The following is a 22,405-nucleotide window of genomic DNA, read 5'->3' as shown; positions in this document are numbered from 1 at the left end:
TTAACTGGTAGTGAAAAACTTAACCAACGTAAAAGGAAAATTAACTGAACTAAAAAAGGCCAAATACAATAAACTGCAAAGTAGGTCTTATACAGTACATAGAGCAAATATGCAGAATTTATGATCTTAAGTGGCTGCTGACACATCCTTTTTACCTTCCTTTGCTGTAAAAGCAGAGTGGGGAGGCAAAGGGACACTGAGCGAGTTCAAATTTTCTTACTGTCCTACTGGATTACTATTCAGAAACAGTATGAGGCAATGATATTAATTATTAGGTACTGTCTAAAAAGTGGTCCTATGTTTTATCTTCAAATGCTTATTATGTACCAATTCAACAGCACACCAGCATTCCAGTGGGAATAAAAGGTCTTTTTTGTCAAAATCATTTTATTAAAGAGTTAATGTCACAACAAGCTCAAAATAACACATGCTTCAGAAATAAACTGGATGAAAAATACTCCGAAAAGAAATACGAATGTTTTGAAGGCGTGGTAAAGCATCAGTTGCAAGGAACTTCTGCAAACAGGTGCATATTCTGTTGGTGCAATGGAGAAAAACCTCAGAAAAGAAGCCTGCTGGGCATGACTTCTGGTTATGTAGTGCAGTTTGTCTAGTAAGTTAAATCAGAAAGGGCACAATTTCCATGGCTGCACAGACCCAAATGTATTTCTTCAATAATTAGCCCCAGCACAGGTTTTTCACTGTGAGTACTAACAAAACAAATTTAGTTGACATCTTAATGTAGCAGTAATATATATATTATATACATGATAGATGTTTGACTCATGCAGCCTCCTCAGTTACATGATTTTTTTTATTTACTCAAGAAACATTATAAAAAAATAGGTTTGCCATTTGTATTTCACTCCAGCATTAGCTCCGCATCACCTCAGGCAAAGACAGTGTTTCAACAGATAATCTAATTTGGCAGGAAATCTGCCCTAATTTTTAACCTCATTTTTGTAAATCCACGTAGAAAATAAATGCGAACTCTTTATACAAAACAAGAGCAAATAACTGTACCTATATAAAAGGGGATTCATTCCCTTTAGTTTTATTATCATGGCACATACTTTATAGTTTCACAACAGTATACTAATTTTCATTTAGTTTTTTTAAACCTCAAAATAGTGTTGATGAATGAAAGAATGTGAGTTACCATAGGCAGCTGACTCATGCATTAAGCAATTCATGTTCTTTATCAGTTTTCCCAACAGCATCAGGATTGGATAATGGGTCAAGGTCTGCAAAGAGACTGAACCAGGCAGTCAAGTCCTTAGGATTCTTTGTAGGATCTGGGGAAAAAAAAGAAGTACAGAGTTGTCAACTATTTTAAAGCAAAACTGACTGAATGTTTGACTGAGGTCAAACAAATGCCACGCTATTGTTTAAATTATTACTAAGAGCACTTCTGACAAGGAAATCGGAATGAGTGATGGCATTTTAAAACACTACCTTTAACAGAATATGGAACTTTAGTAAGAATTAATGTTTTACATCTGTCTGCCTGTGTATTTTATATGGCTCCTGCCATGATAAGTACAGGAACACTTTAATTAAAAATAGAAACAATCTCACTCTGTCTAGCTTTGTTTCAGGAAAGGTATTTTATTTGTGTGTGCACCTGCATGCCTGAAAAAAGTAAAAGGAAAGCGAAGGCAAATTTTACTTTCAACCTTTCTTACAGGACTAAATTCCTTTGCCTAAATCCAGTTCATGTGACTGTTCTGTCCCCCCTGTATATGACCACACAAGGTCATTACCCATCTGGAATGAAGTTTTAATGGGAAGGTATTGGCTGGAGTGAGAGGGGGTACATCTGATAGCCAGTCCTAAGTACAGCTTCTAGTATTAGGGTGTATTTTTTGATGCATATAAAAAAATGTGAACCAGGAATATGTTCCAACAGCAGCTAGACCATTGCATCTATGTGTCTATATTGACATAAAGATTTCACAGAGGTCTCCTGCCTTCCCTTATTCCAACAAGGCAGATGTTCAGGTTAAAGCAGTGACAACTTTGGCTTCTATAAAAAAAGGTACATCACCACTTGCTTTATTTTTTTGTGACCCTATGCTTAACAGGTATTACAGTGATAGTGAAATAAGACATGATTTTCCACTCAGAGATACAACATCACATGAAAACATTCTTTGTGACACAAGGAATTAACGGACAAAATAGGCTGCACCTGGCATGACTTTAATCTTGGTGTCTGCAAGGCTGGAGTATCTGCCACCTTCATAAACACAGATTTCAAAGTAGCTGAAGGCTGTTCCATTTTCTGGTGAAGGTACTGTGGCTATGGTATAACACTCATTTCCAAATCAGTTTCAAAAACACAGTAACCCTCTTTTTTTCTGCTGAGCTGAAAAATACCAGTCTTTGAATCCTGGGAGGCAGGGGAAGGAATACATGTCACTCCTTTCTTCTGCACTGAACATCTGCGACATAGCCTCTGATTGAATGCAAATGCGCAGAATAGGCTACAAACTGGCAATAAGGATTCAACATATTTCTGGTTCACTTATCCAGAAAACCCTAGTCAAAATCAGTGGGGCTTTGTCTCAGTAGATGGCAGGACTATGCACTCTTGGCTCAGTTGCAAGAAGTGAATTAAGTTTCAAACAGATGATTACTGATATGATGTACGTTATCAACAAAATTTGCAAGTAGGGCTCTTGTGCCTTATCAGTAGCCCATATTTTAGCCGGTGTCCTCCTAGAGCTTTGAAACAGTTTAGCTTAGACAAAGTGCATGCAGATGCTATTCTGTGTGGCTCAAGTAGTAAAAGAACTGTAGTTTCAGCTCCCTCATTATATAGTAAATTATTCTTTTGATATACTACTAGTACTGAAGGCTACCAAAAAAATACACATACATCATGCACATAATCAACACTGAAACAGAGTAATAATTCATTAGTGAGCACAAGATTCTTGACATGCAACTACTACAAAAATAGGTTTTATTATGATAGAGTAACTGACAAGACTGGAAAGATACAAGAGTCACAGCTAAAAAGGAAAAGCAAAGTAACTGAAAAAATACACAACCATCACCTTTCACTGGTGTCTTGTTAGCATTGACATTCAGGCTGTTTGGTTTCTGTGCTGGCTGTGGTATAGATGGTGGGCTCACACTGTTAGCTGCCCATCCTAAAAATTCAATAATACAGCAGCATTAGCATGAAGAGTTACCATGGAGCAGAATATTATGTTTATGGCTGTTCATATCTTTCCTTGTACACAAAAAATCAGCAGTCGGATGCTGCAGACAAGCAACATTTTTAAGAAGAGAGTATCTGTGGATCAGTTTCATCATCTCCAGATTCAGGCAACTCAAGCCTTTAACCTGGCTAAAAAAGATCCCTTCTTGTTTCTTTTATCCAATCACAGTTAATACTTGCTTACAAAGAGCCCAGTAGAGTAATCAAATCAAGCATAGCTGTAGGGAGAAGAATATCACTTACATTTGGGTGAAAATATCACACATACTAAACATTTTTTCCACCTTTCTTTACTTTTACAGTTCCAAAGACTTTCATTACATCAACTATTCCAAAACCCCCGTATTTAGTGACCACAGACTTTTTAGTTAATTTTGAAATGAAATTATTAATTCTGAAAAAAATAATTTCTTGCAAAACACTTTGAAGAATTAAATCCAAGATGCACTACTAAGTTAACATTAGGTTTTAATGGAGTATTTTTTTGTTCTTCATTTGGAAGAATCTTCTCAGCAGAGAAGAGAGTAACTATGCAGGAAGAAGTGAAACTGAGTATTCACAGTTTTTTGTTCCTACATGCATATTCCACAGGCACAAAAGGGTAACGACAAATACAGTTAATGAGGCCAGATGAGCTAGGCTGGCAAAATGAACTAGGGGTGGTGTACCCTGGAAACACATTAGGAAAAAATGGAGCATTTTTGTCCCTGGCTTAACATATTTAAATTCTTATGATTTATCACATTTAGAGGACTGGAGGTCATATTTCTAATTTCAATAATATCTCCTTTAAGTGTGGCCTGATCAATTATCCATCCATCTCAGGGATCTAGCATATCTAATTCTGCAGTATCACAAACAGGATAGTCACCTGTGCACAGAGTTAGCGTTTCCTTATTCAGTCTCTTTTTTCTACAATTTCATGCTCTCACATCCTTTTCTACTCTCTTTGTCCTTCCTCCCCTTACTTTCTCCTCTTTTGAGACTCCTGTCAGATACTGGTACCCAGTGTCCTGACAGTTACGGTAACAGCCACGTAAGTCACACAAACCCTTCCTTTCTCCAGCAGATTATTCTTATCACTCTCTGATCTTACCTTGACTATAAAAGGTCTGACGCCCAAGCTGTGTTATTAAAAAGAGGCAAGAAGAGTGTTTCTATAAAAATCACATGAATTAGGAAGGAAATTTAAAGCGACAAACATCCTCCTTGTCTCTAAGGAAACAAACTGAAAACTGCTTCTAAATCTGGATGCAGAGGGCTCACATATATTTGTTCTAGGCAAAGGTGATAAAAGGCTTATGAGCTAGCCTGTGCCCCCCGAAAATGAGATTTTAGAGTTTAATCTTTCAAATAAGCACATTTGAATCATAAATAATGAAAAGTATGGCATTAACCCTTCAGAATGACATACTTTTCCAGGCATTTTCTCTGCTTGTGTTACAAAAGAGGAGAATGGCAGAGGACACTACACACAACTACAGAAAACTGTAATGCTTTCATTTGTTTGGAGATGTATTGCAAGAAATTATTTTAATACGTCAATGGATAGCAATGGATAAATTGAGTGGCTTAAGCTAATAGGGCCAAATCCTAATTTCATAGAAATGAATGGGAGTGTTGCCCGGAAACTTTCTGTGCAAGTCCCACTGACTTCAGTGAGATCAGGAGTTGGCTCCCCAAGACCTCACTGATGTTCATTTACGCTGATGTGACTGGCAGACCACAGAGCAAAACACCGCAGACCAGTTAACTCCTTTGGAGCCCTCCTTTTGCGTCCCTGGACTAAGGCCTAGTAAGTAGCATGTCCCTGAGAGATGCTGTGGTCTGGTTCTCTGTTCGTTGGAACGCAGGAAGCTCAAGCACCACTTAGGAAACAAAAAGAACCTAACAACGGCAACAAAAACATCCAACCAAAAATGTTCCAGAAAATGTATGATGTTTTTGTAATGAACTTGTCCATCTATGAAGGTGCTGGGAAAGACTGACACAGAATTTTTATTAAATACTTTCATGAATTATGTTTTTAGTGTCCACTCACAGCGAGCTACAGAGGACAACTTTGCCTTTCAAAAACAAACTGCAGGCTATCAATTTGAAAGCAGTTGTCAGCCCTAAGCCTGTTCTGGTTTGCCTGTTCACAGGATGGCTTTGTTACGTGACTAGACAAAAGATTATTGCCAAGACAGCAAGGAAACCAAAGAACTTACTTTTCAGCTAGCATCTTCACAAACGTTACCACAATTAAATTTAGAAATGGAAATGGTAAGCTGCACATTTTCTTACCAACTAGAATACATGCACATGAAGGGAAGAGGAGTCCTTAGTAGTACGAGTAAGTAAATGAGGCCGTAAACATCATGAAAGAGAAAGCCAATGCTCTCTCTGAAAAAGTGGAAAGGCAGCCAAACTACAAAGCTGTATCTAGAGGAGAATCTAAAAGATTTGTTGGGAGCATGCTTTGTTTCTAATATATACATACACACACACATTTATATGTATTTTAAACCAGCACCTTGTAGTCCCACAGCAATTCAAAGTCCCATTGTGCTAGATCCTGCCTATAAATACAGCCAGAGAAAACTCCGAGCTGGGAATTCCTGACCGTAACAGTTTATAACCTGCATAGCATTGTGCCTGTTTTACAGATTAAGATCTGAGGCAGAGAGAAAACAAAGCCCCAAAGATTTATGAGTGTGCTTAACGTAAAGTAAGTAAGTAATCCCACTGAAGTTAATAGAAAAGTTAATGTGCTTAAAGTTAAGCATGTGAGTTTTAAGAATCTTTATGGTCTTAAGGCCAAATTCACACAGGAAGTATGCAACATCGAGGCTCCAGTGTAGCACCTCACACTGAATAATTATTAAGCAATCGTACTAATTAGGGGAAAAAAAAGCGTAGGAGATGTATCACAAGTCTTCAGTAAAAACACCCATAATTCATATATTCTAATATTTCCAACTTGGATGTTTAGGTATATTTATAGTGCAGTTAGTATTTTGTTAAACACCCCCCCCTCTGTTTCCAAATGTATTGATAAGGTCAAATTATGAAAGAAGTGCTGTGAAGTGAAATGAAATGCAGTTTAAGATTAAAGCTGATATTTCACAAGATATAAAATAGACAAGATTTTACCTTCTGTTAAAAAAATAAAAACCAAAAAAACTTAAAAATAGTCTATGAAAGTTAGTTTAAATAATGCATTTTACTTGGCAACTAGGGTCAGCTGGGAACATGCTCATTGTCAGATGCGATCATTCAGCTGATTAGCTCTGACTTTTCAAATGTCAGTAGATCAATTACCGTGATCTTCTGCCAAATCCTTGGAAATCCATTTGAAAACATCAACGTATTTTATTCTTCCAATACAGATTTATTCTTTTTCTTATTAAAAAAGATTTTGGGATACCACATTGACTGGAATGGATTTACCATTTCTAGTGTTCATTGAATGCAACATACCCGAGTTCTGACTTTGAAGTGCTAACAGTGCAGCCAATGTCAGTGTCTTGTGCAAATGAGATCAATAACAGCCTCAGAAAGGATACCCAGCCCTGTTTGCCATTTACACCTCAAAAATATTTTTCCTTCAAAATCACGTTTACATTTAAAAATATGTAAAAACTCTGGGGGAAAAAAAAAAAAATCAATCCCATAGTAGTTCTACTGCTATTTTCAGTAATTTGCTTAAAATCTGTTTATGTCTCTGTATCAAGAAAGGCGTTTTTCATTGTTCCTTTTCCCCCTTTCAATAGATACCGTGTCTGCTTCTTGTCAAAAACTGTTTAATTTGACAATGCAATGACTAAACCTCATGATTTTTTTAGCTCAAATTTTATGAGGTCAAATCCTACATTCTTCCAGTCCCCTCTTCACTCTATCAATCATACTCATATATGCATGTCCCTTATCATAAAAATACAACTAAAACTGCATCATTACAAATGTCACTCCCCTAGTTTCCATCTAAGCGCTGAAGTCAGTGAACCCAAATATCTTGCTTTAGGGGGAGTGATGATAACTATTAATTATAAGGTAAATTCGACTTTCTTATTCTTGCCAAAACTTTATAGGTCATTTTACATCATGTATGATTGTACCAGCTGCATGGGTTCCACAAAGTCGTCTTCAGGATGGAGTCAGTCTGCTAGTCTTTCCTACATCACCCTTCCCCAAATGAGATTTAAATGACTTGGGACAGAGCCCAAAAAAGACAAGGTCCTCCTCCAGCTTGCAAAGCCCTAGGAGAAATCTAGCCAGACTGTGTGGAAGACAAAGGTAGCTGCTGTTGGCTGGGTATCACCAGCCTGCCTCTCTCCCTCCCTTCCTCAAGGCCAAAGCAGCAGCAGGAAAGCTCTGCCCTAGTTCCCCCTCTTTCCTCTCCTCCCCCCCCCCCCCCCCCCAGCAGCTTGGAAAACCCAAGAAAATGAATTGCATAGAAGAAAGGGGAGAGAAAGAGTTGCATCAGTAGATAACCAGCCTAGAAGAGGAATCTACCTGTATCATTGCTAGGATGAGACAACCCATTCTACCTTACCCATATCCCTACACGCAACAGTATGGGATGCTTTGAAAAAAATAGGAAACGAATGAATGCAATTGATTTTCACTAAGTTGTTTAGCAATAGTATTCCCAGACAAAAGACAGTAATCATTTTTGGTTCTTTGGCCACTTAACAGACAGCAGTTGTGTTTTAAACAGTAAAGCCCACTCAAACAGATTTTCTGTTACAGAAAAAAAAATAATCTCAAAGGCCTACAGAACATTTCAGGAAACTCAATGAAAACATTCAAGACAGTAATTTTGACTTCAGGTTTTAGCGTACCTCATTCACAAACACTGAATGAGCAGGGCTAGAAAAACAAATATGCTACTCAGATGTTTTTCTCCAGGCCACACTCTGCTTTAACTTCAGGGTTTCTGCAGCTATGGCACAACACAAGCTGCCACCACGCTTCTACATAGCAGAAAACCATACTCTAAAACCTAAACCCAAAACACTAACAGAACAAGATAAGCTCTCACCATGTAAAGATGACTGCAAGTCATTCATGTTTTGGTCTAACAGCTGTGAGGGCAAGTAGCCTGATGGTGTTGGTGCCACAGATGATGAAGTATTCTCCACATCTCCAGCTGAAGAGTTCATGGTGAGATCAGCAAGTGCAACCTGTCCGAAAACTGCTGTCCACTCTTTGCTGAATTCCCCCTCGTCCAGGGAAGAAGCGTTGAGGATCTCATTCAGTAATACCATGTCATCCTTATCACCAGGTTCTGACTCCAAGGACCTCACAAACTGATCCTTTGAAGCTGTCTCAGAACAAGAGAGTCAAGAGAAATAATTTTTTTGACAAACAAAGAAAAGAAGGAACCTTTTAAAAATATCCAATCTAGGTTTTGTATGTTAAGTGAGATGGAGTATTTTTGCATGAATACTTGTTGTTTTCTCTTTTAGACCCAATTCTCTTGGACAACTGGGCTTGCAGCTTATGCAACAAATAATTCCTTGATTATCTTAGATAACCTCACTGCTGTTAAGACTCATTTCTCTTTAAAAACACTACTATGAATACGCTTAAAATTCTATTAAACTCCACACCAAAACCATTACATGGTCTATATTTAAAACATTGGAGAAGACTACTTTTATGTTGCTTTTTGAAGCATTATATAAAACTGTCAAAAAAAAGAAGAAAGGATTGGTATCATTTGAAAATAAGTAAGAGTTGGGTATTATTCTAGAATTTTGTGAGAACATACTTCAGATCACCTTTATAACCTTCTGACCAATGCTTGAATTATTGGGGTATTTCCCCATGAGAACAGTTTACACAGAGTGAGATTTCTACACTGTTCAATGCTGTAGTAACTTTTTTTTCCTCTCTTAGGCTGCTGAGAAATAACTAGGGCCACTTTCCTTCTGATTCCCCTCGCTAGTTTTACTAGCACTAGAATTGCAGCTGAAGAAGCTCTTAGATCACTTGAGCCATTACTCCTTAAAAACAGTTTTCTTCCTATTTTAGAAATGTTAAATAGTTGTATAAAATACATGAAATTTGTAACCAGGATTGTAATCCTTTTCTCTAGCTTACAAAATATTTGGAAAGTGAAAGAACTATCAAGGAACCCCAAGCGTTATTTAACGTGGAAACATTTAGAGCTCCACTGTGGAAGCATGCAGAGGATAAAAATGGTGGTTACCAATGTTGATAATGTTATGTTACTGAAAGCCAGATCAATTTATCTTAATTATGCTTGTTTCAAACTTGTGGTAAGGCACAGCAGCAACTTTAGTTTTCCAAAGTTCCGGTAGATCAGCTACGCTCTCCAAGTTGCATACAACTTGCAAAGATATTTTTAACCCTTTTGGGTTGGGATAAAAGATTGATAATAGCAAAGTGGTTGCAACAGGCAATTTTATTTAAATGCAACAGCCTTCTCAGGAAAGTTGCCTTTCACTAGCTGTAATACGTTATAATGAAATGGCTGAAGTTGAGTCAGAGGAGAACAAAAAGCACAAAACTGTGTTTTAAAATAGGCTGATGAGTCAGCATACACACCCATGTACTAAGAAACAAATAAACCGACACATAATATAAGTTTTTTATTCATTACTGAAGTCAGCTCTGAGATTCAGCTCTTTTCTAATTCACATTTTTATATACCTCTGTACTCACTGACAGGGCCGCAAAATTAGATATAGAAACATTACAAACGTGAATTCTCCTGCTGTTCCCACTAGACTCTAACTAAAATACCATAGAAAACAATTTGTTCTCATGAATTTTCAGGCTGCTTTCCCATCTTCAGGTAAACAGCAAAGAATGTTAATGTTGCCCAAGCGCCTACAATTCCCCCAAGCTATTCAGCAGGTGAGGCAGAGGGGTAAATCCTTCCATAGGGGAAACACACCTGCTATTTCAAAGGCGCTTAGGAACTCTGATCTCTATGGGGCATCACCACCTCAAAGCTGCTTTCAGGAGGCCCCTTCATGAACTTGGAAGGCTTGCAGGGTGAGATGCAAAGGGAGCATCATTAGTAACAGATCTGCTAAGACATACCGTCAACACTGTACCTAACCACAAATGACCTATAATGGAACAGCAGCTTTGCAGCGACACAGCTCAAAGCAAAGCTCTGCTTCATCCCATTGCAGTAGTCCCATTTTTACTGGGGGAGAAAGTACAACACATAGATTTACATCTGAAGAGCAGTTAGATCTTGCTGTAGTGCATATGACCACCAGATATCAGGAGTGACACATTTCTTGTCTGAGCAGCTTTTCTGATCTTACTGCGGGGACAATGAATCCCAGGGCAGAGGAGAATAGGGTGGTGCTTATGCTCAGGCTACCTCAAGTAAGCAGCAGTAAGTTCTAATCTTGTTTTCAATAAAGGTTATCTTGAAACCAGTCTTGCTTATTGAGATATTACTCATGTGGTATCTCTGCTAGATTACTAGAATGATATGGACTTTCTCACCTCACCCGTAAATCTTCTATTACTTCTTTTCCTGTTTCTGTTTTCACTGCCCATTTTCACAGTCAAAATCCCTTTTTTGTCTGCACATGCTGCCCCAACCTTATAAATGTCCATGAAAAAAACCCCAAAACTCCCAATAAAACACCGAAAAAACAATGTTACTATATTCTTTTTTGTACTTGTTTGAACAAGCCTTTAGCAATGGCCATATTCCTTTGCAAACATGCCTCGTTTTGCTGGTATTTAAAAAAAATAAATGGGAAGAGAAACTAAAAATATTTACAACCATACATCATTGGAAACACAAGATAAAGACCTCCTTCTGAAACACACACGAAAGGGTGCCTCTAACTATACTGCTTCGCTTAAAATAATACAATATTCATTAGCCTAAAGCTAGCTAGTATGTAAAATTAGGGTAAATAGCTGATATTGTAACATTGACATAAGCACCATTAACTGATGTAGCTGCCCCACAACTGTTTTCATATTGATTTAACTATTTGACTAAAAAAACCAATAGCCTTCTAACTGACGTAGCTAAATTTGTATGACCAGTAATTGTATGCATTATCTGTATCTCCGCTGTGAAGGTCCAACAAGGAATGGAACTGAGTAAGGGGAAAACCAGAAGAAAAAAATGTTACTATCAGACATGCACTGACCTTTTTTATTAACCACAGAATAGAAGTCATCACTACCTTATCTATCCACAGATTAGGGCTGCTTCTACACAGGCAGCTGAGGAACTTTCCCTGTTTCTGCCTTCATGGGTAACTTCCCCACAGTGCAAGAGACTGCCTGTGGCAAATCCAAAGTCGAGGTGTTTGCAAATGCTCTCTTCCTTACCTGTCATGAAGGCAGTGCCTTAAATACCCCAAATGACACTCTCAGTCTGACTGTCTAAACCACACAAAGGGATTTTTTTCTCTGTTTCTTTACTTGCTTTTTGAGTTGTCAGAGTTGTTTTTGCTGTTGAAGTGTTTTTACTCATTCTTCTGAGGTATATGAGTGAAAATCAAATGAGAAATTATAGGCAATACTCTTACTGCATATGAAAACTCAATATAAAACTTTTAGTCAGATCTTTCATATGATACATGGTAAAACAGTATCCTTTGGAAAAAACCAGCACATCCCCTTGAGCTGCCGTGGATCTTACAAAAGTGTGAGGTTAGGAGTAGAGCCTGGAATGAAAGATTGCTTTCTCGTATGTATGAGAAGAGCACAGCAGATTTAATTAACTATCTGGCTGAAAGAAGTCACGAGTTCTTATATGGTTTTAAGAGGACTAAACCATTTCTGTCTGATACGCACATTTCTAATATAAAATCTCACAGTTACTAGTGTATTGCCAAGGCTTGTGATACAACAACTTGAAGAACCAAAAAGAAAAGTTTGTGAAACATTATAGGAGGGGTATGGTTTATAGTGGAACCTACTTCAGTGCGGGAAATACTATATAGTCTTGTCCTTGAATCACCTTTTACAAGGTGTTTTATCCCCAGTAAGGTTTTTTTCATGTTACAATGTCAAGAATAGTTCCTCTGCATATATATGAAGTTGAGTTTCCTTTAACACTGTTTAAATACTGCAGCTGAATAATTTCATTCAACGTTTCAGATTATGAAAACAATTAAGATCTAAGATTAAAATTATAATTGGTGCCTGTAATTGAAAAGGAGATGAAACAGACATACACAAATGTTTCATACCATTTTCTTCAGGTTGCAGGTCTAACAAGTCATCTATGGCACCTGAAAGCAAAAAAGAAAGAGAAAAAAAAAAAAAAAAAAAAAAAAAGAAAAGCCACAAAGGAAGATATGCAGTACACTGACAATCAGCATGTATACATCTAAAGGTAGTTTTCTTAAGTCTCTTCACCTGAGTTCTGCTTGTGGTTACAATTTCCTTGTAATGTGGATATGATATCCTTGCCATCATCAGCTGTAATCAAGATCCATAAACATGTCAAATTGTACCTGGCAGAAGACCATGCTTATAAACAGTGTCACCATAAGATCAACATGCAATAGTTGTTGGTATTCATGTTTAAAAGGAACCTGGTCACTATGGATGAAAGACCAAAGATATAAGCATTTCTAAGAAGTTAGGCAAATTTCTGAATAATAACCTGGGGGGGATCTTCCTTTGAATCTCCACCTGCCACACTAGCCCATCTCCAGTCTGAGTGCACCCAAGTGAGTCAACTGCAAGAATCAGACAGGTCTCTGCTGTCCTCCAGAAGCAGACACACTTCTTTTAGAAGCTTGTACTTACACAGACCAGGAGAGAGCACAAAAGTGCCAAAACCTCATCACTCCCTAAATCGCCTTCCTTGACAATACGTTCTTCCTCATGACACCAACTCTGGGAATGGGGAGAAGGCATCTTCCCCCAAAGCACCCCGGGTCAGGATATAAGTAACAGCACCTCTTGTCCTGCAGGGAAATAAATGGGCTAACACCAATAGGAGGGAAAATGTATAGCTCAGGGTTATAGGCTATCAGAGGTGAAAAAACACCACCACACCCCAACTGTAAATACCTTAAGTTCTGAGCAAGTTTCTTAGATTAGACATGGAATCAAAACAATCATCTAAATTCTCTCTATTGGTGAAGAGAAAGACACCTCCCTCAGGTGATTAATTCCATTTAAGATATGTAGCAAAACAGGAGGGATGAGTTACCTGCTGAACATGCCTTTCTCTCCCAATTAACTGTTGAGGAAACCTAGCTTCTAGACAACTAGGGCTGTAGCTCTAAAGGCAAGTGAAAGAATCGGTCACAGTATTGCCAGAATTGGAAGGCAGATCTGCTGGAAGCCTCAAACTTGAGGCTGGAAAGAAGAAATAAAATTCTCTATAGGGGAATAAAAATTGAATGCCAAACCCTTTCAAAAGAAACTTCAAGGTGTGTTCAGAACTAAATGAAACAGAACAGCCTGCTGTTTCAATCATATTGTTTTAACAAGGCTTTACTAGGACAATGACAGAAATGTGCTACCAGCACTAGGATCAGCTGGTCATTTAAGGACCCATGATCACATCTGATTACACTCTAAATAGATATACATAGGAGAGCCACAAACACACATGGACAAACATACATGATGCTTCTATAAAATGACAGTGCACAAAGCTAAAGGGGAAAAACCCAACCCTAAACTGACTGGCAGAAGGGGAAAAAAATAGAAATCAGAAGGAGAAGGTCATGAAAGGTGGGATACGGATGGCTACAATTCTGTGATGAAAAAAGTACAACTGTTGCTGAAAGCCTGCCTTAGTTCAGGGGTAAACATGATGGAGCCAATCTTAAAAACATCCATAGCATATAGGGAAAGTGGAGAGCAAGTGCTAAAAAATTGGAAGTTATGAAGTAGAAGCAGTTGATGAGGAAAACTAAGAAGAAATACAGCTTCATCACTAGTAGCACTACATCTGTATTACTTTAGTATGTACAGAGTACTTTAAGAAAAAAAAAACCAAAACCTTAGCAATGGCACAGACCAACTAGTGTATGGAGATGGAAAAATGGTAGCAGAGCAGGCAGAAGTATTCCAAAATACTTCAATTCCTTTTAGGGGCAATGGAGAAAGAGACAGAACAAGGTATTTATATTATGGACAACGGTGAAATATTTTACAGCCCATAACTAACTGAGATTCTAGAAAACATCTGCTAAGAAAATATAAGTCAGATTTTGTACCCAAGAATATTAAAATATCTTGTCAAAGAGATATCTGATCTAATTAATTGCAAAATGGGTGAAACCTCAAAACAATGGAAAAGTCCTAATACTGTATCATTATTACAAAAACAAAAAAAAAAACCTAACCCAAAACCCAGCAATAATTAACAGGGTGACTTAAGCAATTGTAGGTAACTATGGGCTGGTTGCTCACCATTACTCCTAGGCAAAACGTTATCTGAATCCCATATGGGATTCAGCAAAAGAATACGAGCATAATAAATGCTCCTATAATAAAAGGTGTTTTTATGGAAAGCAGACCTAGTTAAAAAAACCCAAATAATTTCATTCTTTGATAAAACTATGAGCTTTGTTTGGTAAAGATATTTGTTTAGAAACAACTTCACTTTGCACTGCATCGCCTTCCAGCTAAAAAGTTAGCACTGCATAATATCTATAATGAACATATTGAATGGATTAGAAACATGACAACTAACAGATGTCAAAAACCAGTTGTTAGGAGAAATAATTGCAAAGTAGAAGTGTTTCTAGTTTAGATCTGCAGGGTTTAAGTGTTATATCCATCGCTATTCAATGGCTTTAGCAGTCATATGGAAGTAAACACAAAATCACTCTTGAAAAAAACATGCAAACAACTAACAGACTATTAGAGGTAGTCATTCACGCCAGTCATTCAGTTTCTGTAGTCAGAGCTGGGAGAATTTAATACCACTAAGTTGTATCTTACATCTATAGGAATAAAGAATATAAGTCATGCTGCAGAAAGGAAGAATGAGTCCTGGAAAGCTGTGACCAAAAGGAACCAAGTCTTGATAAACAACAAATTCAAATACAAGCTCCTAGCAAAAAGATGTTGCAGCAAAAAGAGATATCCTTGGATATAGAAACAGGAGTGCGATTTCATCTTCTAGAAACACGACAGGAGAGACCAACAGCAGAAATGTCTTGTCCAGTTATATATTTCACATTTTAAAAGGGATGTTGTAAAGCGGAATGGAAACAAAAACTTAAAGAATAAAGGAGTAGAGAAGATGTCTTCAAGACATCAATATGGTTAGCCTATCAAAATGAAGATTTGAGAGTAGACTTGATTTTAATGTAGTACCTTTTACGTATCTTCATGGAGGATAAAACACCACATATTTAAATGATTCTCCATTAATTTAGTAGAAAAAGATGCAATATAAGCCATGGCATTATTTAGGCTGGAAGGCACTCTGGGGGTCATCTTGTCCAAGCGCCTTGTCAGAGAAGAGTCAGCTATGAAGTTAGATCAGGTGCCACAGGGATGTGTCCTGTCAAGTCTTGAAGATCTCCAGCGATGAAGATTCCACAGCCCCTCCAGGCACTTTTCAACAGCACTTCACCACCCTCACCACAAAGACTTTTTTCCTAGCATGTAATCAGAATTCTCCTTCCTGTCGCTTTTGTCCATTGCCTCCCATTTTTTCACTGTGCACCTCCAATTAGAGCCTGGCCACCTCCAGTTAGAGCCTGGCTGTATCACTGGGTAATAACCCATCAGGTCACTGGCAGCAGCTGAATATAACTTTGCCTAGCTTTTGGACAGAAGTTCCACTGAATTCATCAAGTCTTTAAGAGTACATGTTTAATCACTGGAACAAACTAGCAAGTTAAGTGGCATACTTCCCTTATCTCAACAGCTACTAATTTGTAGATCCTTTCCTTGAAGACATTCCCAATATAACAACTACACTTTGGAAGACAAGCTATTTGACCTATCTGAGAGTAACTGAGTGAAATGCAGTGGGATATAACATGCAAGAGATTAGTTTTAACATCTCCTGGCCTTAACTTTTATGCATTTGTAGGGATTTGCTGGGTGAAGCTGAACATATAGGAAATAAACAAAAAATGAAAAAATATGTATTACAGCACTTACGAAGTTATGATAACATGAAATAAAATACCTGAATAGTTTGATTCCTTGGTATGGCTCTCCTCATCTAATGAAATCAACCTTAATTTGAAAGAATAAGAAAAAAATTGAGAAAATAATTTTCAGGCTATAGGATAATAATACATTTTTCTGTTTTTGGTCACATCATTACAGAATCGTCTCAATAAACAGTAATTCAGATAGACTCTTGCATTAGCTGTATATGCTGGTCTATTATTAACTGTTATTGTTTTATTGGCGTAAGTTCGTTGAAAACCAAAATTAGATTGAAGGCTATTTATCAAAACCTACCACCCTTCCATTTTAATCTAATTAAATCTCTGTAATGAAAAGTACAGTGTATTCTCCTTTTCCAGAATTCGTCTTTCATAACTATCATGAAGGAGGTACAACTGTTCCAACCCCCCCTCCCCAAACCCCCCAAAAACCCCAAACAAAAAAAAACAATTAAAAAAAAACCACCCAGCCATTTGCACTTCTCTTTTTAACAGCAACTAATTAAAAATCAACAGTCAGGTGAGTTTTGTCCCATGTCAGCACATTTCTAAAAGACCAGATCAGCAGTGTTGATGAAAAAGCTCTTGACAGAAGAAAAAGCTGTGGTTTACATGCAATTCTTATACAAAGGTAATCTCTTCAATGAAGAATATATACTTTCTAACTGCTATTAATTTGTGTAAAGGCATTCAACCAGTAGGGAATGAAGCAGCCACAAGGTTGATGTGGTGGTGAAGAGGACTGTATAGGCACACTCCTCTCCTCTAGTGACAAGAGAGGAGGAGCCACCTCCCCTCCTCTTGAGGATAGGCTTGTGGCGGAGCAGAGGAAAATTAGACACAGGCCAAATTCTAGTGTAATGAATGTTTACTGTGAATGGAAAGTTCATGAGGATTTTAAAAGCTTTGTTTTGTGTAATTCTTCTAGAATATTAGATGTTTGTTTATGGTTTGTTTTAGACAGCAAAATCATGACATATTTTTTTCCCCTCAGTTTTATGACAGACTAGGAAAAAGCTAATCCATAAATAAAAAAAAAGTACAACCATGACATGGCATCTGACGTGTTTGCTGGTAGGTGTCAATGCACATATCTTGCATAAATCATGCATTCATTCTAGAACTTTATATTCAACATTGAGGAAAATAATTGTTTATGAAATTATTATTGTCACGAGATGCAGCAGATTCAAGGAAATGCTGTGGAGACAACCACCTGCCAAACTGTACTTGGCCGAGTTGTTTCTAACCTGAATAGCACCAAATCTGACCAATTTATAAACTGGTTTTGGTCAGTGGTTCTGAATCCAAACAAGTAGAAGGACTGGAAAACTGATCTCTTTAAAAATCCATTATTATAAACAGCCGAGCAAAATCCACTAATCAGTCAAGCTGTTCTCTGCTTTTTGACAACTGATCCTTTGCTGGGTGCTTCATTTAACCAGGAGCAGTCAAAACAACAGGTGGCAGCAGGATTATATCAATGCTGCATCTCCTCGCAACTGAATCCCCATGGTCCTGTAGCAGAGGGATCGCATCTCATTCTCCTCTTCGACTCTCCCCATAGCAGCCCATTCATAAGTCCCTCTCACCTCAGAGCTACAGGTAACTCAAACCTTGATAGCATCAGCTCACTTAGATGTACTTTACACTAAGTACCTACTGCTTCATTGGATTACTAACCGATGCTGTATACATTACAAAAACTAATCGCTGCTCAAAGCAATCAGGAATCCATATCCTATTCCCAGGTGAAAGGAGATGCTGTTGAAGGGAGAAATACAATGCTCATCTATCTTCTCCCATGTGTAGTTGTTTACCATTTCTTTTACTAAAGAAAAAAAATGAAGCAAAAGCTGGAAAAATAAAGAGAAGGCTAGGAAAGATGAAAAACATATAAAGATTTAATGGGTCTTTTTAAAGTTCTTAATTTCACCATAAAGTTTATTAGTTTTCATATACACACCACAACACTTCAGGAATTCTTGTATTAAGCTTACTATTAGCTAGTGTGATCAGACTAGCTGTGTCTATATTTCCATTTATAAACGTTTGGTGACTTTAGCAATCAGAAAGCAGATTATAGACAAGAATACTTATTATTTTAATAAAGAGGCCATGTGACTTACTGACTCTGCTGATCTTGTACTGATTTGGAGCTCTCAATCTGCAGGTCCTCCTTTTCTGCTTTTTCTGTTAGTTTATTCACAGGATCTTGCAAGCTCTAGATCATAACCATAATATAAATGAAGAGAAGAAAACAAAGTAGAATCAGGGAAGCAAAAGTGTGTCACTGAAGGCCAAACCAGACTATAGAACCTACATAAATTAAGCAAGAATGGTTTTGAGCTGTATCAAAACTATATCTGACTCAAACAAGCAAAATAAAAAATGGTAGAAGATACTCATTCGAATTGAGTCACATGAACAGACTTTATATAAAAAGGTGACCCTTGGGTACTTCTAAACTCATGTTCTGTTTCCAGTATCTCTAAGTAAAACCATCTATACCATGTGCAAAGCAGGCACTGACAGCCTGTTTCTTTGCCATTTTGGGGGTTTGCCTCTTTTTTCCCCCTCCTTTTTTGCCTTTTTTCTTTTTTAAAGTTGAGAAAAATTCATTCTTTACATCGGTTTGTTCCTCATCCACTGCTGCTTTACTTCTTTATTCTCTTTTTTTTCTGACACAACTATTCACACAACCTTGGCAACTGCAGTGTAGTGGGAAAGTACTACTTGTATCCTGAATCTGAAAATGAGGTTTAAATCTTGGATAATTAATTAGATAGAGGCCAGGTGTGCTATTACAAAACCCTACTGTCCCTTTGCAATCTGAAAGGCCATGCTACAAAATAACAATGTGCAGTTTCACAGTCAGCATTTTTATAACCAAAATTTGGACATGTGAACAAGCCAACACATAAAGCATTATAGACTGACTCTTTGAGATTACAGAAGTGATAAGTATACTACTGGTTTTCCCTGTTATGCATTAATACGGATTTCTGTAAGAAAAATTAAATAACTGAAGATAGTAATTATATAATTGCAGACATTAGCAATGTGAATATTTAGCTCTATCAAATGGTTTTGCTGTGAAGGTGAAAACATGCTCCTCTTTCCAAAGTCCAACTCAGTTTCTGAAAAATAAAACCGTGTTTCATGTGAATAGTCCTGGCCACTTCTACTTAAGTTTATTTATGTCTCACTCATACTCCTGGTAGTGCATCTCATCCACCTTCTCCCCCGAGCCCCTGAAAAGATGAGGCTAAACCAAATAAGCCACCTTTTCTGCAACAAAAATGTAGTGGTTTTGCATCTGGAGTTTTAACAAAATGGTAGTATGTTTCATCAGAATAATAGAACAAAGAAAAAAAAACGTGGCCACTACATCCATCTCATCTATTGAATACAAGTTAGAGTCCCTAGCCCATCTGTTACAAGAAAAGCATTCCCAGGCATGTTGCAGGTCTTGTTTGCACTGCCCTGTTAACCAGGACAGACGAGTCCCCAGAAGGGGCATCCCAGTTTCTGCTTGGCTCAGTACTTATCTGTATGAGGAAACGTATACTTCAGAGTTTCAGAAACCAAACGAATGGGACGTGTCATATACTGCAGCTGCATTTCTTTTTCCTCCTAGTATGTTAATTCTTCTATCTAGAACCGCAGATTAATTTGTCATAAACACCTTTAGCACTGCAGACATCATGCGTCAAAAGATGAGGGATCACAAAAGCAGCAATAATAAATAGAGGCTTTAAAGAAATTTACCTTATTCTGTGGTTGCCACTTTTTTTTTTTTCCTTTGGACATTGTAACAGTACTAACCAGAATCACATGTAAGTGTAATTCTTGGATTCTGAATAACAGACACTAGCCACCTCAGCTAGATCACCTATGAATGAATATGTTACCCTTTAACTGCATTTGTACTGAGTATTGATTAGACTGCACTTCTTGTACTGATAAAATTGATGGGAATTATTCCATTGACTCCAACAGGACCTCGATTAGAGTTCAAAAATGTAAGAATATGCACTATACCTGCACAAAAGTGCAGAGCAGAGAAAGGCTGCAGAGCTTTGCATTATGGGGACTGTACTGCTTCAGGCACTTGAAACATCTTGGACACTTTTACAGTAGGACACACAGTCCCCTGTAATCAGAAGGCGATGGTGCAACAGTTGTGGTGCTCTGCCTGCCACTAAATATAGCAGCACAAAGCCTGCCCCAAGAAGGATGTAATTGTTTTGAATAACAAACAGGACTACTTTAACCACTGCTTAATTATACAAGTGAAAGACAATTATCAGAAGTAAAATCTTCTGCATCTTCCCCAAGAAAAATACGGAGAAATCAGCATCCTTCTTTAAGGAATTGTATTTTATGATGACTTCACAAGTGTTTCAGGAAATCCATATTTAAAGGACTGTGATCATACCACGGAAACAGCATATAGAAATGGAGTTCACAAGTACCTTGGGAAGGAAACAGCATGATAATAATGGCAGTTACGATTTCCTGTATTAGAAAAATAAACATTAGCTCTGAAAAAGCTTCAGTTTCAATGGAGATTATGATAAGAGTTGTTAAAAATCAGCAGCTGTATTTTAATGCAATAATCCAATGTAAAAGTTTAATTAAGACAATATTCCCTCAAATTCTGATAGCAAATACTGAAATTATTTTCCTCTCCCCTGCCTCCCTCTACTCCGCATCTTGATGTGCACCGCAAACTGAGATATCTTTTTTAAAAAAATTTTAAAAGGCTAGAGAATGGGTATGACATAAAGCTCAGTGTTAAAAAGCCATTGTCAACTGTTTTCTAAACATGAACCCACGGCACCGTGATCACTAATGTCAGCATGTATAGAAATCAAACTATGATATTCTCTTATCTCCCATCAGAAGAAGGGAAGAAGTCCCACCATCTAGAAAGTGTAGTGATCAAACAAGGCTGTAAAGGCACAGACTGAGTTCAGACAAAAGCAAGCACATGTCAGTTGGGTGGGTGAAGCATACCTGACTTGGCTGGCACAGAGCAGACAAATGCATAACTTCACAGCATAATTCTGGTTGCTTACGTGAACTCATATGGACTTTGTTGTGAGCTACATCAGCGTGTGGCTTAAGGTAGGATACTTGCATGTTTAGAAAGCTATCTTCCTAGCTTTATTATTTCTCTTTTACTATAAAAATCAGGGTAAGGCCATACACACTAGAAGAGCAAGTTCACAGTCATTCACTCTGCCTATCTTGTCTGTCTCTACAACCAAAAGTCACCCAGTGATACTTGCTTGCTCCCAGTACTCAGACTAAATATCTAAGCCAACAAGAAGTTCCTTCACTACAGAGTTAACTCTGGTTCCAGCTCAGGCATCATTCCGAGGCTGACTGCTACTCACTCAGAAAATTCCTTCACCTGCATCTGGACTGCTTTCAAGTCAAGCCAAGATCATCTGGACTGCACACAAAACCTGTCCTCTGCAGTTAAATCACCAGAGTGTTGACAACTCACTCAGCTAGCCTACAGTTCCTTCAAGTGCCTTGGACAACTAATGCACTTCCTCTTGACTGAGAAAGAATCAAAGCAACACAGCTAAGGGAAGGTCCAGGAGCCAGGGATACATCCCAGGATGTCATGACACATATGGATAACTGCGACACCACTGAAGAGACAAAAACTTGGATATGTTTCATTTGGGGTGGGAGGGGTGGGGGAAAGAGCTGAAAGGGAAGAGGAAAAAGCAGGTAGTCTCAGAATTTCCTCATAGAGATTCATCAGAGAAAAAAAAAACCACTCCCCCCGCCAAACCCCTAGAGATATAAAATTACACACAATCTTGCCTATGAGTAAAGTCATGGTGCAACAAAGAGAAACAAGAAAGGCTACCAGACTACAGCAGAGGTCAGCAGAAGGCAACAGTATTGTACAACCTGTTTGGACAGAGTTCTCCAAACCACATAAGAAGCACAGGCAGCAGTGTTCCAGTTTGCACAGAAATAAACGGATGCATTGAGATTTACACCTTCTGACTCCCTTACCAGGGCTATTATTATTTCTAGGCTC

General features: G+C 37.9%; 1 protein-coding gene across 1 annotated transcript in view; it reads right to left on the bottom strand.

The window, feature by feature from the left end:
* Positions 1–796: 796 nt before the first annotated feature.
* Positions 797–22,405, bottom strand: part of ICA1 (islet cell autoantigen 1) — a 74,039-nt gene continuing 52,430 nt past the window's right edge. Inside the window, 7 exon segments of the mRNA XM_049799059.1 lie at positions 797–1,295; positions 3,063–3,158; positions 8,256–8,537; positions 12,424–12,465; positions 12,593–12,655; positions 16,350–16,399; positions 18,465–18,559. Coding sequence (XP_049655016.1) covers positions 1,174–1,295; positions 3,063–3,158; positions 8,256–8,537; positions 12,424–12,465; positions 12,593–12,655; positions 16,350–16,399; positions 18,465–18,559 — 750 coding nt within the window. The 3' untranslated portion in view covers positions 797–1,173.

Source organism: Accipiter gentilis, chromosome 4, assembly GCF_929443795.1.
Source record: "Accipiter gentilis chromosome 4, bAccGen1.1, whole genome shotgun sequence".
NCBI classification, from domain to species: Eukaryota; Metazoa; Chordata; class Aves; order Accipitriformes; family Accipitridae; genus Astur; species Astur gentilis.
Note: the sequence above shows the minus strand (reverse complement) of the source record. Positions and strands in the feature narration are given on the sequence as shown.